At 56.2% G+C, this 21,609-nt stretch overlaps 6 protein-coding genes across 6 annotated transcripts; 2 read left to right on the top strand and 4 right to left on the bottom strand.

The window, feature by feature from the left end:
* Nucleotides 1-399: 399 nt before the first annotated feature.
* Nucleotides 400-1,125, bottom strand: CKM354_001127100 (uncharacterized protein; the record flags this gene model as incomplete). Its single annotated transcript, XM_044806753.1, has 1 exon — nt 400-1,125. The coding sequence occupies one exon, from the start codon at nt 1,123-1,125 to the stop codon at nt 400-402; it is 726 nt and encodes a 241-aa protein (XP_044662688.1).
* A 5,018-nt stretch (nt 1,126-6,143) lies between these two features.
* CKM354_001127000 (uncharacterized protein) lies at nt 6,144-8,193 on the bottom strand (the record flags this gene model as incomplete). The annotated part of the gene is made up of 2 exons (XM_044806752.1): nt 6,144-6,185; nt 6,271-8,193. 2 exons carry the CDS (start codon nt 8,191-8,193, stop codon nt 6,144-6,146), a joined length of 1,965 nt encoding a protein of 654 aa, XP_044662687.1.
* Nucleotides 8,194-8,976: 783 nt separating this feature from the next.
* CKM354_001126900 (uncharacterized protein) lies at nt 8,977-10,227 on the bottom strand (the record flags this gene model as incomplete). Its single annotated transcript, XM_044806751.1, has 2 exons — nt 8,977-9,957; nt 10,105-10,227. The coding sequence occupies 2 exons, from the start codon at nt 10,225-10,227 to the stop codon at nt 8,977-8,979; spliced, it is 1,104 nt and encodes a 367-aa protein (XP_044662686.1).
* Nucleotides 10,228-12,206: 1,979 nt separating this feature from the next.
* Nucleotides 12,207-13,037, bottom strand: CKM354_001126800 (uncharacterized protein; the record flags this gene model as incomplete). Its single annotated transcript, XM_044806750.1, has 1 exon — nt 12,207-13,037. The coding sequence occupies one exon, from the start codon at nt 13,035-13,037 to the stop codon at nt 12,207-12,209; it is 831 nt and encodes a 276-aa protein (XP_044662685.1).
* A 490-nt stretch (nt 13,038-13,527) lies between these two features.
* CKM354_001126700 (uncharacterized protein) lies at nt 13,528-14,124 on the top strand (the record flags this gene model as incomplete). Its single annotated transcript, XM_044806749.1, has 1 exon — nt 13,528-14,124. One exon carries the CDS (start codon nt 13,528-13,530, stop codon nt 14,122-14,124), a length of 597 nt encoding a protein of 198 aa, XP_044662684.1.
* Nucleotides 14,125-15,824: 1,700 nt separating this feature from the next.
* Nucleotides 15,825-18,990, top strand: CKM354_001126600 (uncharacterized protein; the record flags this gene model as incomplete). The annotated part of the gene is made up of 6 exons (XM_044806748.1): nt 15,825-16,824; nt 16,875-17,450; nt 17,498-17,845; nt 17,901-17,955; nt 18,002-18,028; nt 18,081-18,990. The coding sequence occupies 6 exons, from the start codon at nt 15,825-15,827 to the stop codon at nt 18,988-18,990; spliced, it is 2,916 nt and encodes a 971-aa protein (XP_044662683.1).
* Between the last annotated feature and the right edge of the window lie 2,619 nt (nt 18,991-21,609).

Genomic DNA, 21,609 nt, shown 5'->3' with positions numbered 1-21,609 from the left:
AGGGTCGGCTATATATGGCAGAATCAACCCCGGGGGAGGCGATGCAGCTGCACGAGGGCCGGCGCGTGCCCACATGATTAGCCAGCTTTCGCCACATCTTCCATGGCCCTTGAGTAGCTTTTGAGCCAGCCGAAATATTGGTGCAATGAACGTCGCGATCACAAAGTACCTGATAGGCATCGCCTTGTTGTGCGGCGGAGCATCTTGCAGTGAGACTTTGCAATTTTCGCAGCATGCGTTCGAGAGGAGAGCCGCGAGCTGAAGAGTTCCGAGGGAGGAACAAATACTTGAATTCAAGCTCCATATATGTCACTCGCGAACGCCGACTGTCCTCCCATGCCCAGAACTGGCCGTATCAACTAACGCCATTCCTCACCTGTGGCCACGAAAACACCTTCTCTACTGATCTGAATTTTCATCCGTCCGCTTTCTCTTCCGTCCCCGGGGAGATTTCGATTGTATATCACCGCTCTGACCCTCCAGCCACACCGTTACCGATGATATGCTTTGGAGCATCTTGTCCATCTGTGCTAACGCCCGATCACTTTGCCATCGGAGCACACCGAACTGCCTCAGAGCCTCAGCAGTTTCGCCACGGGATCGGTGTAATTGATCGGTCAAGCGAGGCCCGCTGTTTTCACGAACGCTGTGATCTGCAGGGAAGCCGCCGATGCGATCACGAATCTTGGCCAAGGCTTTGAAGATATCACGCTCCGCGCCGTTCTGCGCAACCTGTAGACGCAACGCCTGGATGTGGCGTTCTTTCTCCGCACAATGAGCGGACAGATAAGCATGGCTTTCTCGCAGCTGCACATGCTGCGCCTCAAGGTGTTGATAGTTCAACAGCTTCGACCAGAATGCGTTGAGCACGGACTCTTGGGCCTTTCTTTCCGTTCCACTATGGATCGCCAGACGATGCAAATTCTGAAGCATCCAGAGGTCGCTCTGTGAAGAAGTGAGGCGATGCGACGATGGACCTGCGGAAGAGTTCATCGTGGGCGCATGGTTGGCAGGGGTCGGGTCGGCAAGCGGAGTGGTCCCCTCTGCGGCGGTCGACTTGCAGCTCGGTGTCAAGGTCATGGTTGCACCTGGCGAGATTGTTTTCTTGGAAGATGTGTTCCTCATAGATTGGCCAGGCAGCTGGGAATAGATGAGGACGAGTCATCTGACAGACTGTACGGAACTTATATCGTCTTTCCGGCACCATGCTTGGCGCTTGACCGCACGTCCGACCCTCTCCAGGCGCGCGCGTCCGCTCCCAGGCAACAAGTATTGTCGAACCCCCCAGGATGCAGCCGCGCAGCACGATTTGCCGCCCGGACCGGGAGCCGCCTGTTAGCTAGCGCCTGTCGGCAGTACTGGCGAGGCATGATTACCGCGCGCTCGAAGTCTGCTGAGAAAAGCAGCCAGTCCACCATGCGACACGCTGGACTCGCATTGTATGATCCGCGCCCTGAAGTATGACCCGATCTGCCCTTCGCAGAAAGTAATACTCTCCGTCCCAACAACGCCCGCTACGATAGCAAGTCGCATCACTGCCCATCGCCATGACGGACTCGTGGAGCATAGAGCAAAGCTCGCAGTGGCAAGACGACTGGAACCACGAGTATCTCGCTTTCGCGCAGACCAATCCCGGACCGTGGCCAACGCAGCAGGTCGAGAGGCACGACGAAGACGCTGCGGGGGAAAGACCAATGCATGAGGAATGCCGCTGTGCGTGCGGCGCGAAAATGGAGCAGCTCGAGGACCGGCTTGCGCGGCACGTATGGTCTCACCAAATGAAGGGCTTCTGGATCTGACAAATCACAGGTTCGAGAGCGGCCTCGAGAGCCTCACCAAAACCATCTCTGACCTTTCCTAGTATGTACAAAGGCCTCAGACAACGGGAACGCGTCTGACAGTTGTCACAGCCGGTTGACAAGCGTGGAAGTGGATCAACAAACTTTGGAGCAGTGGTCGAAGAAGGTCTCTGCTCATGTGAATGCTCTGCAGCTACAGAGACTGGGAACGGCGTCGCTGGCGACCCCATTTGCCACACACGTTGCAAGCAACGATCAAGGCGTGAGATATCAAATTCAGGATGTTGATGATGCGGCGGCAGCCTAGACGTGGATGAGATATCTTGTGGGATCTGGTGTGGGAGATATAGGCGTTCGGTCAAGTCGCTATCGCGAAGAGTTGTACGCAACGTTCCGTATCGTAATTCTTAGCTCGTCACATGCTCGCCCTCGCACCCGCACACGAAACCTCCATCGCTCCGCCCTCGTCCAGCACAGGGGTGAAATCGTTGGACCCGGAGCCGAATCGTGATGTTGCGTGCGAGTGCTCCAACGCGGTCCATACGTGAGGGATCTCAGCGATTGTCAGCGATGGGCGTGCGAGTGCGGATGGGGTGACACACCTTCGTCCAGACAAGAAACTCCGAGCGGCTGTGAATATCGAAGGCACCTCCACGACTCTGATCGGTCGGGGTGCCATTCCGCGGGACTCGAAGCGGCCGTCTCGAAACACCAGAGCGTCTGCTAGGGAACAAGCGAGAGCGTAGCCGACAGAGCAGTACCGGAAAGGTCTCCGCCCGTATCCGTTCTCATAGCACTGCTCGCAGTGCTGGACATGGCCCTCGAATGCGTGGAGTAGATCCAACTCTTCGTCCACAGGAGGCCCGCAGGTCGACGACACCGGGTCGAGGAGAAAGCGTACTCGCGGCATGGATCGAATTGGCCGTGCTTGGAGGGCGGCAAAGCTGGGATATTCAACCTCTCCTAGCCGCTTCGACCATCGTACGAAAGACCCCGGGGGCTCCGAGCGCCTACGTGCTTGATATATGGGCGCGGGCTCGCGCATTTTTCTCCTGGTACATGCAGCGACAGATTGCTCATCTCATGAGCGATGGAAGGAGACAAATGGACCCCCCTGGAAGATTCGTGTCTATTGTTCTTTGCGTCCAAGAACGTATACTGGGACGCGATCGTGGAGATCTTGCGTCACGTCTGCGGATCTCGCCGTGAGCTGGAAGCTGCCTATGGCCGCTGCTCTCTTCTGGCAGCTCGCAATCAGCTTTTCGACTTGCGAGAACGATGCTGGAATCCACCTGCCGTATCCGCGTGGATCAGAAGTCAGCAGCTTGGGTCTGCCGTCCGCCAGCTCCGATTCAGCAAGCCTATATTGGAAATTGTTCTCCAGGTGGGACAGCATCGGTCGCCTATGCATCTCGCAGCGCTGACAGGCTACAGCATCAGCCAGCAGAGTCTCTGCGTGATGTCCCAAGCGCACGGCCACAAGTCCCTCGCCTCGCTTCGATCAAAGAGTCTTTCGAGGAGCATGAAGTTCTCGTGGCATGCGGGGAGCAAGATGAGCGAAGGCCGCCGCGCTCCCACACGCCAAAGCCTCGCGGTGCGTGAATCCGCGCAGCTGGGCGTACGGAGAGTGAATATGGCAGGGTCTTGGGAGAGTGGTCGACACGTGGAGTCCAGACTGCGAGGAGCATTGCAGGCGCACTCCGCGATGTATCGGTAGTCACGGCGCTCTCGAAGTTGAGCCGACACACTGTCCGTTTTAGGTAACATCCTTCACTGTGAGACGAGCCACCCTACGTGACGAGCCACTATACAAACATTGGACTCGCTTGCTGCCAGCTGGGAGTCTACGCTTCTGCTATCGATTCGGGGACTGCCTGCGCGCTTTCTCTCTCTACCACCTGAGGCATTACCAGAAATACATCATGGTGGTCTCTTTGTCGATCATTTCGCAAACGCTGCAAGTTGAGTCTCCGACGTCTAGCCCCTGCTACTGTCCCTCCCGCCATGGGGAGCCACCCTGTGAGGCGAGCCAACGTACAGAAAAATGCAGCGTCCACCTTTTCCAACAGACTTGCGCATTGATCGGCCCTGTATCGTCACTATGCATCACATTCTTCGTCCACTGCCTCGAGGATTACAGGAAGGGGATGATGGTGATCGTGCTGCGGGCTATTATGCAGATGCTGCAAATCGACTCGTCAACGACTGGCCCCTGCTACTCCGGGGCTGTCGTCTTACTTCCAGCTCTCGTAGGGCGGACACTGTAGCCCATAGGGCATTCTACATGTCTGCGGCTTCAGGAAGTGTATGGGCAAGGCGTCGTGCAACCCGAGAGTTTCTCCGTTCGTCAAGGCAGATGTATAGTCCGCTGGTGAATGTGAGGCCTGTAATCGTGCTGACCTCAGTCCATCAAACACGTAAACCTGTTCTAGCGCTATGCTGTCTCCGGATATGTCGTGTAGTGGAGTGTGGCGCATTGTCGCGTGCTTCTCGATGTTTCTTGAAGCCACGTGGAGTCGGCGCTTCTGCCTGCTGTCCGCTTTCGGACCAGTTTTCGGGTATCTGCAGATCCCCCGGAAACTCTGGTTCCTGCTTTCCCATTACTACGCACCGCATTAATGTTTGCCGCACCACGCTCTAGTCGCGCATGGTCGCTCGTGGCGAGGGCACCAAGGCAGCATTAGTTCAACTCCCATTTGCCCGCAGCGAACATGCCAATTTATGTATTCAAACTGTTGTGCAGGCAAAGGAATTTAAGTAAGTATTAACTTACAGTATACAAAACAGTGTCTCATTTTAGTCTGAAGATGCTTACGGCGCCGGAAAATTGTCCAATTACCAGCGATTTCTCGTATGCTGCTGAGCGGCTTCCCCGATATTCGTGGGGCAGCCATAATATGTCTGCGCCCTCGTTGCATATCCACTGGTCTCTGAGCTCCAGGGCGGATGTCCGTATGTGAGTACTGGAAGGCATAATGAAACCACGAGAGGGAATGTGGAACTCTCCAGCACTAGTCCGCAGGCAATTGCCATCTTCAGAGAAAACCAAGGAAGATCGGCTCGTGACATGGACGTCAGGAATGAGGTGAATTATCTGGCCTGTCGCTGCGTTCCACACCCGCACCGTCTGGTCATGTGATGCCGACGCGATGACCTGCCCGTCCGGCGAGAACGCCACCTCGGTGACCAAGTCGTCGTGCCCTTCGAGCTTCTGCGTTTGCTCGCCCGTCGCCGCGCTCCACAGTCGCACCGTCTGGTCGTATGATGCCGACGCGATGACCTGCCCGTCCGGCGAGAACGCCACTTCGTTAACAAGACCGCCGTACCCTTCGAGCTTCTGCGTTTGCTCGCCCGTCGCCGCGCTCCACAGTCGCACCGTGTGGTCATCTGATGCCGACGCGATGACCTGCCCGTCCGGCGAGAACGCCACCGCGGTGACCTCCCCGTCGTGCCCTTCGAGCTTCTGCGTCTGCTCGCCCGTCGCCGCGTTCCACACCCGCACCGTCTTGTCCCGAGATGCCGACGCGATGACCTGCCCGTCCGGCGAGAACGCCACCGCGGTGACCCTGTCGTCGTGCCCTTCGAGCTTCTGCGTCTGCTCGCCCGTCGCCGCGTTCCACACCCGCACCGTCTGGTCATAAGATGCCGACGCGATGACCTGCCCGTCCGGCGAGATCGCCACCGCGGTGACCCTGTCGTCGTGCCCTTCGAGCTTCTGCGTCTGCTCGCCCGTCGCCGCGTTCCACACCCGCACTGTCCTGTCACCAGATGCCGACGCGATGACCTGCCCGTCCGGCGAGAACGCCACCGCGGTGACAAAATTGTCGTGCCCTTCGAGCTTCTGTACTTCTGCACTCCAATCCGCTGGAACCTTCGGAATGCGCGCCCATATGTGAGGTATCTGGTGAGAGAAGGTCCTTCTGACGATACTCTGCGTGGGAGTGAATACCAATGCAGAATGGTATAATTGCAATGGTGCCAGGTCCGCGACATATCGGTTCCGTAGTACGAATCGTTTCGCGTCCTGCAGAAAATTGGTGACGTCATGGCTGTCGCTGTCTACAATCGACAACAAGGCACTGATATAACCGATCGCGCTCGAAATTCTGCCAAGCCAGCTGAGAGCTTCCAGCCAGTGCAAGAGGTGTCTACGTAGAAACCTGTGCACTCCGCCGTTGTCACGCAATCGAGATCGGCCCTTCATTATGTGCAGAGGCCAGTAGCTGCATGCGTAGGCCACGTCTGGTGGAATATGTGTCTGAATTTGTTGTGAACACAATTCGAAGCGCCGAGTTCCGGGCTGCGCGACACGACACGTATCAAGCCGCAAGACCCCGTCTTCGTTCAAACGTCGAAGACAATATTGGGCGAGTTTTGCGTGTGTTTCTACCTCGTCAATCCAGAACCCTTCCCGATCTTCTCGTTCCGGATCGACGAGAAAGTCGCGGAACGACAAGTGCAGCAATCTCACCGGGTCATGCGGATTAGATGGTACCTCCAAAACAGAATGCAGGTGCCGGAGAAGTTCGCGAATGTCTTCTTCCTCAACATCCTGCGACTGGTTGCAGAGTAGAGCGGCGAGCGAGGAGATCGAAAGCGGGTCTGCTGCCAGAATTATCGGGCCCACAATATTTCGAAAGTCCTGGATCAGTTCGTTCCGCTCAGCTTGAATTTTGCCCTCAAGCAGATCGTTGAGGATAGGCAGGTACGTTCTGGCCAGGTGTGAAGACATAGCGGCGTGGCGTTGCGCGAGAATTGACTGGAGCCGCTTTCGAGGTTTGGTCTCCGATAGAAACCGACACACCGTCGAGGCAAAGATAAACAAGGGGACCGCCAGGTCGACGAGCGCTTGAAGGTCAGATTCGCTAGGCCAGTGTTGCAGCTGTACGGAGTCGTCTCTGTCCCCTCTAATCTTGAAGAACGTAGCGTCAAAGTATGCACGAATATCCCGACGAATGGTGTCCGCTTGAACCTCTTCAAGGACAATATCATGATGGAGACTTCCATCGAGCGCCCGAAATCCAAGCTGGATAGGAAGCTCCGGCCTGCTCGTAAGAAAGACGCGCAGCCGAAGCTTGCTCTCACTCTCTACTTGAGCAAGAAGCCTGAGAAATAATCGGATATCCGTACTTCGGTCGCATTCGTCGAGGGCGTCGATCACAATTACGAGTCTCTGTCGTGGCAGAGACGCTGTATCTAGGCTCAGCGCCGGCTGCAGAAGTAGCTTCTCAAACTGTTCTTGCAGGCCTCTACTGCAGATGAAGGAGTCGTGATCAAGCGCGGCCAAGATAGGTCTGCGCATGGCAGGAATCCGATCGGCAAGTTGCGCCACGATCGTCGCAAAGAACAGCTTGGCGTTGCTTCGGTCCTGTTCGCCTCGCTTGAAGAAGAAACTGGCGCCCAAGCATGCCTTCTGTTCGAGCATGTGCGGCTCATCCAGCCTCTTCGCAGTCGTACGACTGATGGTCGACTTCCCGGTGCCAGCCTTGCCACAAAGCCAGAAAATGAATTTGCTGTTCGGTGCGTTTGCCCACTGCTGAATGCCGCATAGGATCTCTGACCGCGTTCCCTCCAAACAGACCGACGTTCTTTCTTCTGCTGACGAGTTGAACACTGCGTCGCGCACCACAGTCAGTCTCGAGAGATCAACCCTTTGGGCATCGATCGCCGCTAAAAGGCGCTGTTCGGCTCTTGCACGTCCTTCGCCATAGTTGACGACCAGGCCAAGATCAAGGATACCAAGCATGGCATAATAGATGTCCTCTTCGCGCGTGGTGATTCTGCCATCCATCCATCTACGCTTTTCGCTAGTATCAAGACGAGAGCTCGCCTCATAATTGTGCAAAATTTCTCTCGGAATGCCCGTAATCTGAGCAAGCTGGTCTTCAAGCACAGGCCCGGTAATTGTCACAAGACATTTACCGGACGAGGCGCCCTTGTTCCCAATCACCTCCCATTGTTCCGTGAGGAAGACCACGGTTTGTGGTGCGAGCAGCTCCTGTAAGGTCCAGCCTCTTGTGAACCAAACACTTCGCCGAAAGCTATCGATATCGCCAACGGTCTTGACGTCGCCAAGGTAGGCCAGACAGAGCTCCGCATCGCGATACCATCTGAACATCGAATTGATGGAAAATGACAACTCTACAGCGTTCTTCTTGTCAATGCAGCAGGTATCGATCCAGAGCCATTTGATCCGAGGCACTTTGTTCTTGATATACTCCGCAAAACCTTGCACCTTCTTGTAGCCAGCAGAGTCTGTGTTCCGGCCGCTTTCTACGTCTTCCAAGGTCACTTCGGAGTCGCACCATCGGTGCGACGCGATCGCGTAGGGCGGCGGTTTCTTCGCTTCGTCGAACTGGCGGGGCGTGAGACTCTGGACGCAGAGCAGTCGCATGGTTTATCGCATTCGGCGTGGTCTGTAGCACTCGGTTGACCTGCGTATGTTGATCGAAGTGTTTCTGTGTTCCCTGATGTGCCGTGCGCTATGGAGGGTTGCAAATCGCGCCGCTGAGCTGTGCAGCTCGAGGCGACCGGTCAGAAGGCTGAGCTCTTGCATGATGGCGCACCCACAGCCTCGTGCACCGCGTGCGGAAGCGAGACATCGTGCGCGGACAAAATGTACGGCTTCATGAAGGCCGATTGCGCTTGCGCGCATCGACGACTGTAAGCTATCTGCAGTGTTGCCCGTCTCTGAGCGGTGTAAGCAGGATCTCTTTTGCAAGGGATTCGGGGAGTGGGACGGAGCACAGGAACTTCGCGTAGCTTGGTTTGGATTCCTGAGGCACCAACCGGTCACACGGATCTGAACTTCGTTGAACGAGAGAAAGACAACAGAAAGACAAGCTAAATTGTTCAATCAGTGCTGCAGCATTTTCTTTGAGCCAATGCCGTCAAAATACAACAGAAGACTGATATAACTAGAACGCGTCGAGAAGACGAGCTGAAGTGCGTCTGTCCTTGCTATCTTGGCATTTTCTAAGCAAGGCGATGCCTGTGTCTCTCACTTCACTCTAGCATCGTCGCCACATCTGCATCGGCCGCCGCCGTAGCCACCGTTCAGCTACTGGAAGTGACTCTTGGAGACTGTGATCGATCATCAAAACGTCACGAGTTCCCGGAATACGAATCTCAAAAAGAAGAAAACGCCCCACGGGAACATGATACTGCAATTCCTTTGCTACCACATCCGCGCCACAGGAGCCCTACATGGCCCCGGCATGAATCGACCTTCTTGAGCCTCAATGCCGACCCGCAAAGCTTCTGTATCACGGAAGTCTTGGGTTTCGCTATTAGGTGCAAGCGGCTTTGGCCTGGACCTGGCGCTGCCAGCTTTCTTGGCCTCTTTTTCGGCTTTCTTTGCCTCCTTCTCAGCCTCTTTCAGGGCACGATCCATTCGTGCTTGTGCCAAGTCTTCGTAGCTCATTACTCTTGCCGTTCCGATAATCTCGGTCTTGGTCGATCGACGGGCTTTCGCTTCATTATTGATCTTGGCCAAAAATTGATTCTGTTCTCGAAGAAGGGCGCGTTCGGCGAACGACAGATGTGTTGCATTAGTGAGCTTCACGAGGTGTTTCTGGAAACGCTGCCGACGCGTCACATCGAGCGTGTCGGTATCGTGCTTCATCAGATTGTGCAGGGCGTGAACCCCTTCCGCCGATACGGGAGTCACGGGAGTCTTGGGTGTTACCGGAATATGCGGCGTCGGGTCGTGGGAAACCGGATCTTGCTGCACCGCGCCAGGCGGCAGTCCTGCTGGTCTGATATTCGCCTGAGGTAAGTCTTTCACCACTTTCGCCGGATCGAACGGGAACAGGCCAGCTTTGGCCCAGCCCGATCGTATATTCCGCGACGTGAAGGCACGCTCACGCGCAGGGCTGTACAGATACGTAAAGTGCTCTTTTCCGATCGTCCCCACGCCTCCACGTTCCAGACGTTCGACTTGGTCCCGATAGGCTGCTTTGAGCGGACCGAACACGGAGATGTCACAGGGCTGCAGCTTATGGGAAGTATGAGAAGGGAGGCGACACAGCGTGATATTGTTCGCGAAACAGAACTCCAGGACTTCGAGAGTTTCATGCGTCCCAAACCCATCACAAATCAGCACTCGCGGCCTCTGTCCTGTACGATCTCTGGTCTGAGGGTCGAATACCAGCTTCAGCTACTGTAAGCTGAGATATGAGTCCGTGTACCCGCTGTCCGAGAATGCGTAGTGCCATCCGGGGGTAGGCCACGTGCTCCAGTTGGATCGGTGAGTGGCAGCGGGCCAGATGATCATGGGGTGGAGATACCTACCATCCGCGCTCACGCACTCGATGGCCGTGATCGTGACGCGCTTGACGCGGGCACCTCTGCAGTTGTGTGAGTCCTCCTTACTTACCAGAACCTTGACGGAGCCCCGCTGGGAAAGCATGATGCCCGTCTCGTCCATGTTATAGACGTTCTCTCGCAACACGTTCGGATCCTGCAAGACCTGTCCGATCACATCAAACCAATGCACCACTTTATCGTGGATCTCGTATCGCTTCCAATCGAGCGCCCTGGCCGTACTAGCTTTGAGCTCTGGATGTCGCTTGTAGAAGTGCTGCGGCCAGTTTTTGCCTGGCGGTTTGCTGGGTCTCTTCGAAGGCGTCCGCTGGCGAGCGAGACTAAACGCGATCGAGCCTACGTACTTGATTCGAACAGGTCGACCAAGTGCATCTTGCTGAACGAGAAACGCGACCAGCGCCTTCTCTTCCCACGGATCGAGGTACTGTTGGCTTTCCGCCTTCGCCTTGAGCGACGGCCGTCCGCGCGCGCGATGCTGGAGCGTGGTGCGAGGAATATTAGTGTGTTGTGACCGAGCGCGAAAAGACCTCTCTACGCCAGAGCACGCATCTTCGGCCAGCGCTAGGCTGGCCTTGTCCATACGCTCCGTACTACTGTATGGAAGAAATGTGGAGGAACGGGAAGAAGGAAGCAGAGTTTCTGGGGGATCTGCCTTCTGGGGGATCTGCAGGTACCCGAAAAGTGGTCCGAAAGCGGACAGCAGGCAGAAGCGCGGACCCCACGTTGCTTCAGAAACATCGAGAAGCGCGCGACTATGCGCCACACTCCACTATACAGCATATCTGGAGACAGCATAGCGCTGAAACAGCTGCACGTGCGTTACAGCATGAGGTCAGCACGATTACGGGTCTCATATTGTCCGCCGAACTATGGATCTGCCTTGGTGAACGGAGAAACTCTCGGTTTGTTCACACGTAGGGTGGAATCATTCTTTAAGCAGACGGTGTATTGTTTGCCTGATGGACTACAGTACTCAACTCCCGAAAGTCTGCCGCAACATCACAGCTACATTTTAGCAGGGGCTATCCGTCGGAGAGTCGATTTGAAGCGCTTGCGAAATGATCGACACAGAGACCATCACGATGTATTTCTGGTAACGCCCCAGGTCGTAGAGAGAGAAAGCGCGTAGGCAATCGCCGAATGGATAGCAGGCACGTAAACTCTCAGTTGGCAGCAAGCGAGTCGAAGGTCGGTATAGTGGCTCGTTACGTAGGGTGGCTCGTCTCGCAGTGAAGGATGTTAGGAGCTCCATGCAGCGCTTGATCCACGCCATCATGTATCCAGACTGCCGCACTGTTGCCGGTGGTGACCAGCCCCTTCCGCGCGCTTATGCTCGCATCGCGTCGCGCTAGTGGTCGCGCTTCGGAGTTCGTGAAATGTGCCATCGTCTTTAGCGCGGCTCGCTCCCGATCCCGATCAGTTGATCCTGGTCCCCCAATTCGCTGTGCCTGTGCGGCGTGGCGATGCATGTCCGCCGCCACCCGCAAGGCTGTCATGACTCGTGGACAGCCCTTCTCACCAAAACTGCCGCCGAGAGGCAGCATCGTGCTCATGGAGTGCCCAGCTGTCCAACACGAGCTGGAGGCGAATGCTCCACAGCGACGGGATCATTCATCTCGCCACACCCCGAGCCTCGCCATTTGTACACTAACTTAGGTGGAGTGAATGCTGTGCCAGCAAATGGTACGTAACGAGAAGCAGTGAAAGGACCGCGCCGTTCCGGACGGCCATTCGTGTCGTGGCTTCTGCGTCGAGAGGTCACAGGATGCATCAACGCTCGAGCACACAGCGACATAAGGAGTTCCCCTTTCCTGCAGGGCATTGTGCAATTCATATTGCTGACTGCTAATTCTGTGAGTATGTAGATACGAAACATCGCCCGAAGCACTTCCGCACCACTGACCCAATGTCAGAATGGATGCCGGACGCTCTAAGGTCTACGCGTTTGCGATTCCTTTCGCTCCATCTCCTGTCCTGCATGAGGCCACACTTGTACCACAAAAGGTGCGCCATTCTTGTCTCAACGTCGGTCGTCATATTCCTCGCGCCCTGCAACCAGACCTCAGTCCCCCGACATCCCATCTATGTGCACGCCGTGTAAGAGCTGAGCAGCAGGACCAATATGCGGAAGGGGGACAGCGCGTTGCGCTCAACGGCGGCGCCCATTTGCGATAAGGTAGACGGAAGTGGCGCAGATTGCAGAGCTGAAGTGTTGGTGTTCGGCATAGCTGTGCCCGCCAGCGACGCTCGTCCGGAAGCCGCAGCAACTGTCCTCGATGCTGTCACAGTGGATCCAGAACGTGCATACCAGACAGTGTTGAGGCCAGTGTCCGACTTCGCCCCGTTATCGTTCTGCGCTGCGTTCAGAAGGAAGTCCCCCTTGGCTCGCTGAGGATCGAGTCCGGTCGACGGGCACGTGCCACCACAAGCTGTATCCACACAATGAAACACGCGTGCATTGCTGTCGACAACCTGGTATGTTGCCGCTCGATAGCTCTGGCCGGGTACCGGAACAAAATCGAAGACCCTGGACGAGTTGGCAGAGCTGAGCAGGTGCAGTTCCACGTCGGGACGAGCGATGTGGAACTCGAGGATTGTGCCTTTCGACGCATGCAGAGTGTCGGGGTGGAAGGTCAGATTCCAACTGCTCACCTCCACGATTTGCGTCTGGCTCGCTACCGTCGGAGCACTGGACGATTTGACGGTGCAGGGTGAGGTGATCGGAGCCGAGGTCGCAAGCGTTGCCGTCGAGGTGACATTCGCCATGAGTGAGCGGGTTGGACCCAGGACCGTGGACGATCGCCTTCCGAACCAGACCTCTGCTCCGACAGAGCCGATTGCAAGGTCGATGTTGGAGGCCGAGACCGTGAGGATGGCAATGAAGAGAATGACTGTGCGCGAGAGGTGACACATGATGTCTTCGAGAGAGAGAAGTGGATGTGGCCGACAACGACAGTGGGGAGGTGTCAAGCCGTTCGATGCAAACATGAATGGTGACTGTGTACATGTACATGGATGCCCGAAGTCGAGAAACACGATCCCACGCGGAACCTGCCCACCTCTGCACCCCCGGGGTTCTTTTCCGTTCTCCAACCCCGAGGCTTCTCCACGATCTTTTTGCCCGAAATTCTGTTCCCCCCTCTGTCCAACACGAGGTTTGTGATCCCATTCGACGATCGCTGCGAGCGAGTACGGCTGTAGGCCTCTCGCACGTAAGTTAGACGGTCGTTTCCTCTGATTTGCAGTACGTCAACGTGTCGATCCAAGTCCACGGTCGCAAGCATATCGGGTCTCTTCCCCTCCTTGTCGCAAAAGAGTCATGGTTGCTATTTAGATCGCGGACTGGCACGATCAACGTCACGAACGCCGAGGAACGAAGTGTTGACGTCGACAATATCTCAAGATGTTGGCAACGAGCGTCACGACAATGCTATGTTACACAACAGCGACCATCGTACTCAGCACCATTCGATGCTCTTCCGCCAGCGGAGAAGGATCAGCGACAGCGTCGCCCTCCACGTCCCGCGCGTTGGCCCTCGCAACCTGGACTCCACGACCTGGTTTCCACAATGGGTCGCTGGAGTCGGAAATTCTCAACAGTACGAACTACTACCGCTCTCGGCATGCTGCGCGCCCGGTAGCGTGGAACAGCACTCTCGCCCATTTCGCTCAGGGCTGGGCAGCAGGATGCATCTGGGGACATAGTGGAGGTCCGTACGGAGAGAACATAGCTGCTGGTTTCGTGAATGCCACCCTCGCGGTTGATGCCTGGGCTGGCGAAGAGGTCGAGTATGACTATGAGAAGGAGGGTTTCTCCTTGGCCACTGGGCACTTCACGCAGCTGGTGTGGCGGGACACCACCGAGGTCGGTTGCGCCATTGCACAATGTCAGTCTCTTGTCGGAACCAAGGTCCATGGTGCGTACTTGGTCTGCGAATACAATCCGGCAGGAAACGTGGGTCGGGCGTTTGAAGCAAATGTGAAAGCGGCCGCTGATTAGCCATATCCAGCATCCTATGATAGATGAGTGCTCTTGCCTGCGAGGACTGCAAGAGCCAATGCTATGCCTCATCTGTATGTCCAGTTCTGTCCAGAGGGACGATTGGTTTCACGTAATACAATGGCGCTGCGCGAGGAAGACCCCATCGGGCATTGCCCACCCGAGAGTTCCCGTCGAGCACCACTGCCTCGATGCCGTGACCATGACCCCGGGGTCAACACTGGAGACATGACGTGCGAATGAGATGCCTCCGCGTATAAAAGGCTGCCGCAGTCCGTGACTCGGGCAGCGGAGACCAATATGTGCGATGGTGTTCAGACGCATCTACCTTCTGTTGTGCGGACAGTTGATTCGCCATGTGTGCTCCGCTTCGAACATGCACGATGGCGACTGGAATGGTGTTGGCATCCTGTGGTGCACCAACGACACCTTCGGCGGAGAATGTCGCGCTCTGGATGTGCAGGAAAACGTTTGTGGTGAGTCCGACATGCTCGAAGGTCCGGTTCGACAGGCTCACTCCGTCGTAGTGCCTTCACCGACCTCCGCATTCCACATCCCTATCAAATCTGTGAAGATCCAAGAAGGCTATTCGTGCTCTCTCTGGGCGTAAGCGGTCATGTCAGAAGTTCTCCCGAAGCAGCGGCTGACCTGTCCCCAGTGGCCTGCAAAACCTCACTTGCCGAGGCGTCATGCCGTTGAGCTGGTTCGACCACAGAGGAATCAACCTGTTGTCAGACCACTTTACATACAACTGCTCGCGAGGATCAGTCGGGCGATACCGGAAAGGGGCAAGTCATCCGATGCATTCGACCCGGCGACGTTCTGACCCGCACAGGTTTGCTCACAGTCCCTGAACGAATGCTTTCTGCACGACTACAATACCACCGGCCTGCAATGTGACCCTAACGCGCTGGTAGGTCCGGTCTGTGACGACTCACGAGGCAACGCTGACGCGGTCTGACAGTGCGGTCGCGATGGTGGAGAGTGCATGCGAGACATCGCGGGCTATGGAGCACTAGCCAACTGCGGGTGAGGGCTGCTACACGCGGTGGAGGACGAGATCGCGCGGTGGATGGGCAAGATTGTGCAGGGCCCTTGTTCTCGTATGGTCGACGTGCTTCGCTTTCTGGTTCGTAGTCGCTCGAAGGAATGTTTCGATGAGCTTTGTGACCTCAGTCGGACGCTCCAAATTGATTGTCTTTTGCATTGGTGCCTCCGACCTTCGCTGTCACTTCCATCTCCCTTCCACCTGTCCGTCGGTCCTGCGATGTCGCGAGAAGGTCTGGATCACAACCAGCGCCGTGCATCCCTTGTCGGGGAACTCTTTCATGTTGAACGGTCCATGGATTGGGAGACCGCCTGCAGTGGCACAGTGACAGGAAGCTCCAGGGCATCCACGTGGCGACATCGGACGTCCCATGGCGTCCACTGCGCATTGCTTGCTACGACTTCGAGGGAGGCAGCTGTCCGGGGGCTTCGGTGGATACGCGATGACGGGCGCAAGGTGCTATCGCGACTATGCGCCGTCCTCTGGACCGCCGGCCTCTGTTGCCGCCAGGCTCTCTGCCCGCGCGGCTCAGACCCCGGGGGAGAAATTCCAACCGCTGGCGCGACATCTGTGCCAGATGCTCGCAGATGCAGAAGCCCATATGAGAGGGCGCGCACTTCCACGCATCGGGAACGCTCAGTCTCTTTTCACAATGTCACGATGTTCGCATGTGGCGCTGGTGGAAGCATATCAGTCATCCGTGGTGGACCCGGGCCGAATGCAGCGGCTGATCACGTGCCTCAATGCCCCACGCATGCAACACCCGGGCGTCGCGTTATTCGTGGGGCACAAGGAAAAGAAAGCGGCACTGCGGCAGTTCTTCCCTGGCAACAATGCCTCCAAGCGGACGGAGACACTGGCCAGCATTTACGTCGACACGGACACGATTTCGGCGCGGCACCCACTCCTCTTCATCGATGTCAACCCCTTCGTGGGACTGCCGCCGCGATGCATCCCGGCCACCTGCCACGAGATCAAGACGAAACGAATCGAGTGGGCAAACTCTGCCGACTCCCCACACGCAAACATCCAAGACCTCCTTCTCACCAGAGTGGTGTTGCCGCTCGCAGACGTAGCGGTTATCTTCGCAGACGATGTGGGCGGGCTGCCGGGTGTTGCAGACATCCTCTGGACGTGGTGTGATCATGGCTCGGCAACGACGCTCCCTCCACAAGTGCGCCCTCGCCTGGTGGTCATCAGTGCCGGGTCGAACACGGCAACGAATCAGCTGGAATGTGACAGCTTGAGGGCCATGGCGACGGCGCCTGAATTTCAAGCCATGTTCTCGTCGATGCGCATCGAGCACACGGCTCGCGGAGGGTCGAATCGCGCGATGTATACGCCGATGCGCCAGATGATCAAAGATCAACTCGCCCATGCTAGAGCGGCGAAGCACGCACATATGTGCCTGTTCTCCGCACAGCATCTTGCCTGGCTGTTCCCACATACCCTGGGGCATTTCTGTCGGTCGGTTCGGGAACCGTTCGATGCGTTCGCATGCTTTCGCGAGCACGGACACCGCCCGTCGGAACTCCTGCGGCACGTCCACGTGTTCGTGGATATGGCGATGGAGCGACAGCTCCATTTCGATACTCTCGCATCCGTGCTGGCATCATCGATCCTGATGGAAGCGTATCCGCCAGGCGCACACCGTAAGTCGTCCTCGTCCTCACTTGTATCGATTGCCGGCTGATTCGATCAGGATTCGCTCCCAGTTATGTGTTCAAGCGCGCATACCGGGACGAGCTGCATCGTCTGTTCGGGAACGCCTATCTGGGCGACGGCAAGGGCGTCGCCGCGTTCGGGTTTCACATGGTCGGTCTCGTGCGAGCACATCTCCTGCATCAATTTGCGATCATGCAGCGAAGGGGCCAGCAGGCGGCGGATCTCCATGCGAAGAACCTGACGGCCACCTCGGGCCAAGTCCGGTGGAGTCGTTTCGTGTCCAACCGCACGTGCTTTTATTGCTTCGCGCACGCTCCCGAGCATGTGCTGGATTGCAGGCATGCCGTATGTGACGCGTGTGTGCCAATGTGGGGCGAGGCGATGCTCGAACGAGAGCATGGGTACCGATTGCGAAGATGCGGTTTGTGCCTCCAACCCGCGACTCTGACGGTATTTCTGAAACCGCCCACGGCGGGAGTTCGCGTGATCAGCATCGATGGGGGAGGGGTTCGAGGTGTCGTGCCCTTGGAGTTCCTGCGATTCCTCCAAAACTCGTTCGGGAGTGATTGCACCATCCAAGAGTTCTTCGATCTTGCTTGTGGAACAAGCGCGGGTACGTCTCCCGCACTCCCCACACGCGCAACGCTCACTCGTGGACAGGGGGACTGATCACCCTCGGCCTATTCGCGAAGCAGTGGCCGCTGGCGCAATGCGAAGACACCTTCAGCCGGCTGACGGGCGAAATCTTCGGCGCGGCCTCGCGGGGTTCGTGGTCCGCTCTCGCCGGTCTCCCCTACGTTCGCTTGTTGCTGAACGACGCGCTGTACAAGGAAGCGGTCCTCGACTCGGCCCTGCAAGACAGCTTCGGACGCTACGTGCGCGTGTTCGATTACCCTCACAATGCGGTGTCTCGCTATAAATTTGCGGTGACGGCCACGAACATCACCGAAGCTTCGCCTTTCATCTTCACCAATTACAATGGACGGGCGGATCGTGACCCCCAGTGCGGTACGATCAGCGCGGCGGAGAACACCCCGCCTCCACTCCCCGCTGACCATGGCAGGCTATCAACACCTAAGGCCCGACGATGTGGAGCAAGAGCTTCTATTGTGGGAAGCGTAAGTCTTGCAACACGCGGTGAGGACTTCTGCTGACTTCGCCCAGAGGACGAGCAACATCTGCGGCACCTGCGTGAGTGCTAGTGCATCACAGCTGGCAGCGACTTCGCTAAACCCTCGAGCAGGTTCTTCCGCACCGCGAAAGTTCCCAACGTGGGGACTTTCCAAGACGGCGGCTTGAGGCTCAACAATCCGGTCAACGTGGGACTCGCCGAAGTCCGACAAGTCTGGTCCGCGTCGACGAAGGTGGACGTCATGCTGTCGCTCGGCACGGGGACCACGCAAGAGACGGCGCCGATTCCCGCACCACCATCCCGGGGCCGATTCAAAGACTCCTTTATCCCCCGAATTTATCGGTCTTTCATGTCCGGCATGGACGGGGAGGTCGCATGGCGCCAGCTCAGCAATCACCTCAGCACCGATGCAAAGACGGGACACTTCCGCCTCAACATCCCCTTGTCCGAGGCCGTGTCTCGGCTGGACGACGTCCGAGCGATGGAGGCGCTCCGAAACAACGTGCACGTGCTCAGAGACGATGGCAAGTTGTTGCAGGTGAAGCGCACGTTGCTGGCGTCCTGCTTCTTCTTCGAACTCGATGACATCCCACAACTCGATGGCCAAGGGTTCTATCTGTGTTCGGGCACGATTCGAGTGCGGGGAGATGGTGACCGCATTCTCTCATACCTGCGGGAGGCGGAGCCCGCATGCGCAGATCTGGAATTCTTGAAAGGCCAGGACTTTCTTGGGGTCTTGGAGGAAGAACAGGACACCTGCGAGCGGTGCAAGAAATTTTGCAAGCATGTCCAATTTTACGTTCGGAATCGAGCCGAGGAGATCAGCATTCTTCTCAACATCGGAAACCAGAATCAGCAACGCATCAGTGGCTTCCCATGCTCGACCGAAGACCTCGTCCACAAACAGAGATTACAACTCGTGGAAGACCCCCTGCCGCGCGCCCTATGCATCTGTGCCCCCGGTACAGTCGTCGCTCCCTTGGTAATCAAGAAGAATCGCAAGTCGATGAGGGCTCGCTGAGACGAAGACGAACCATGGACGTTCTTGCTCCATGTTGATACGCCGTGCGGAGCCGTCAGATTTGCGTACCGTATCTGGCAGACAAGCTGAGGCAAGCATAGCTCTTCTGGTCACTTCTTACCAGCAGGCTCTCCGTGTCTTCATATGAGCCATCTTCCACCGAACAAAGGCTAGCTGTGGTGTGACAGTCTGTCAGATATCTTGCCTGAGCGTGCTGTGGAAGTGCAGCCGTCTACACTGCGAGCGACGCCATTGAATCGATGTTGGTGTGGCGACGAAAAGTTTACGTTAGTTTGAATCATCTACACCGTTTACAAGAGTAATTCATGAAGACATGTGTTCATAATCAGTTCTATTTCCCTCCTTGCTCGTGGTTTCCCCGAGTCCAGCATCGACGGATGTATGGGCCGACTTGAGGATCGTCAACGTAGCGTGGATTCCGCGCATGAGCTGTAATTTAGTCGCCATATGTTTGCCAGCCGCGCGGCTGGAGTTGCGCACGCAACCCCTCCCCCTTCCCTTTCCCCTCGAATTTGTAAGACATCTGCGTGACCATACGCGCCAAGTGCTCGCACGGCGCCTACGGCTCTCGAATATATCTACTCCCTGCACATTGTCAATGCGGAAGACACCGAAAGAATGCAGCCGCAAAAGATGTCGAATACGAAGCACGAAACCCGATCTGGTCCTCGGTGGCGTGCGAGTCTGCAGAAGAGGCTCTGCTCTGCATTCACAAGAAAATCATCACCCGTTATGCGAGCTTTCAAATACATTCCTTACGAACAGCCTCCGTTCCCGGACCTACCACCCAAATACTCTCCATAAGGACATCTCGAGCTAGTTGCTCTCCAGGTGCGCATCTCCGACGTGTACGCCTTCACCATTGTGTCATTCACAGTTGTGCAATAGGGCCGGGAGGAATCGTCTGAATATATCTGCTTAGCCTCTGGCGTCTCTGAGGCAGTAGTTCTCTCTACGCCTCTCGTTGGATCAACTTTGCTTCGGAAAAGGACTTCTCATGCAGACAACATGTCAGATTTGAGGTCGAGGCAGTGGTTTGATACATTGGACTGATGGGGTCTAAGCACCACAGCAAAGCAGGAGAGATATGCGTCCCTCAGCCTGCAGTAGAGCAGATGCTGAGGCAGTACGAACCCCTCGTCTGCTTCATGCTCGTTCCTAGATGGTCACCTCACAAAGTGTCGATATCATTGTTAACTTCATCTTCAATTCACACGCTTGTTCACATATCCGAAGTGTCGTATTGTGCAGTGACCTGGCAACTGAATCCATCCGTTCTATTAACTTACGAGGAAGATATTCGACCTCTGTCGCAAACTCAGGAATCAATGTCAAGAGAGAATATGGGGGTGCCGCTATGCTGCCCACACATCGACGTTCAGAGCTGAGCTGCAAGAAGATGTGTCGTGATCGAACTGCTTTGGCGAGCTCAGGGTGCGGCCAGCACATCGGCAAGGACCCCCGGGGAGGGGGTCTTGCGTGAAACTCCTCTACTTCAGCGCGGAAGTGAGCGACTGGCAGCTCTGACGAGCAATAAGAAACAGGTGGGGTGCACGTTGAGAGGGGTGAGGCATCAGAAGCTCTCTGTTGTGTGTCAATCTGCTACCCAACACAGCGAAGGTAAAATCGACCACCACTCACTCGAACACCGTGGCCGTAGGACGGCAGCAGCTACAATCCCAACAACAGCTGGCCATGGATTGCAGTCAGCGGGAGTACGAAGTCGCGTCCGTCGTTGGTTTACGCTTGAAACCTGGGGTGGACGAGTTGGAGTATCTGATACGCTGGAAAGATGAGGTCGTCGAAATGCATCACATTGATCACTATCTGGACGAAAGCACTATTGACGGTCTTCTCTTGAGGCATTTTTCTGCTGGGATTGAAGGAATCGGTGACAAAAGATGGTATCGGATCCACTGGAAGGACACATGGCTCCCAGAAAGCGCGTGTGTGAATTGTCAACATGCAGTGCGTACGTTTTGGGCTAGGCGCGGCCTGAATTACCCGACCGAGATGATACAACAAATCCTGAACGTCAACCTCCAGCGCCCAGATCATGAGAATAAATCGTCCTCAATCCCCAAGGACTTCCAGTAGGATCGCTCCGAGCGCCCGTGACCGAAGTACACGTACCGAATCCAAGTCAGAACCCCTGGCACGATGGTATCGACGGTGTGATGGGCACTTGGCTGCGGCACATTGATGCGCCGCAAATTGAATCATCACTGGCTCAACGTGGATCTCCCGAGCGATATATATTCTTGGAGCTACAATCGGCAGGACAACCGCGTGCCTATAGGGCGCAGATAGTTGGACAATTTACGTACGGATTTGAATGGATAAGTTTTATTTAAACATGACCTTGAATGTTTGGGGACGGAACACATCGGCTGCCAAACCTCCTGTTTGTTCAGAAAGCTCGACCGCTAATATTGGTACGTAACGCCACATTGTTCCCTTCACTGCACGAGCGTTGAGATAATTTAGAGTGCCAACGTAGTGTGTGGAATTGAATCTGCTACATATACACGCCTCGGCGAGATCACTGCCTGCTTCCATGTCGCCCGATGTTGTATAAGTTAGACGGCAAGATCACAC

This window comes from Cercospora kikuchii (genome assembly GCF_019650295.1).
Source record: "Cercospora kikuchii DNA, contig_00008, whole genome shotgun sequence".
Lineage (NCBI taxonomy): Eukaryota > Fungi > Ascomycota > Dothideomycetes > Mycosphaerellales > Mycosphaerellaceae > Cercospora > Cercospora kikuchii.
The sequence above is the reverse complement of the archived record's forward strand: the minus strand, read 5'-3'. Positions and strand labels throughout refer to the sequence as shown.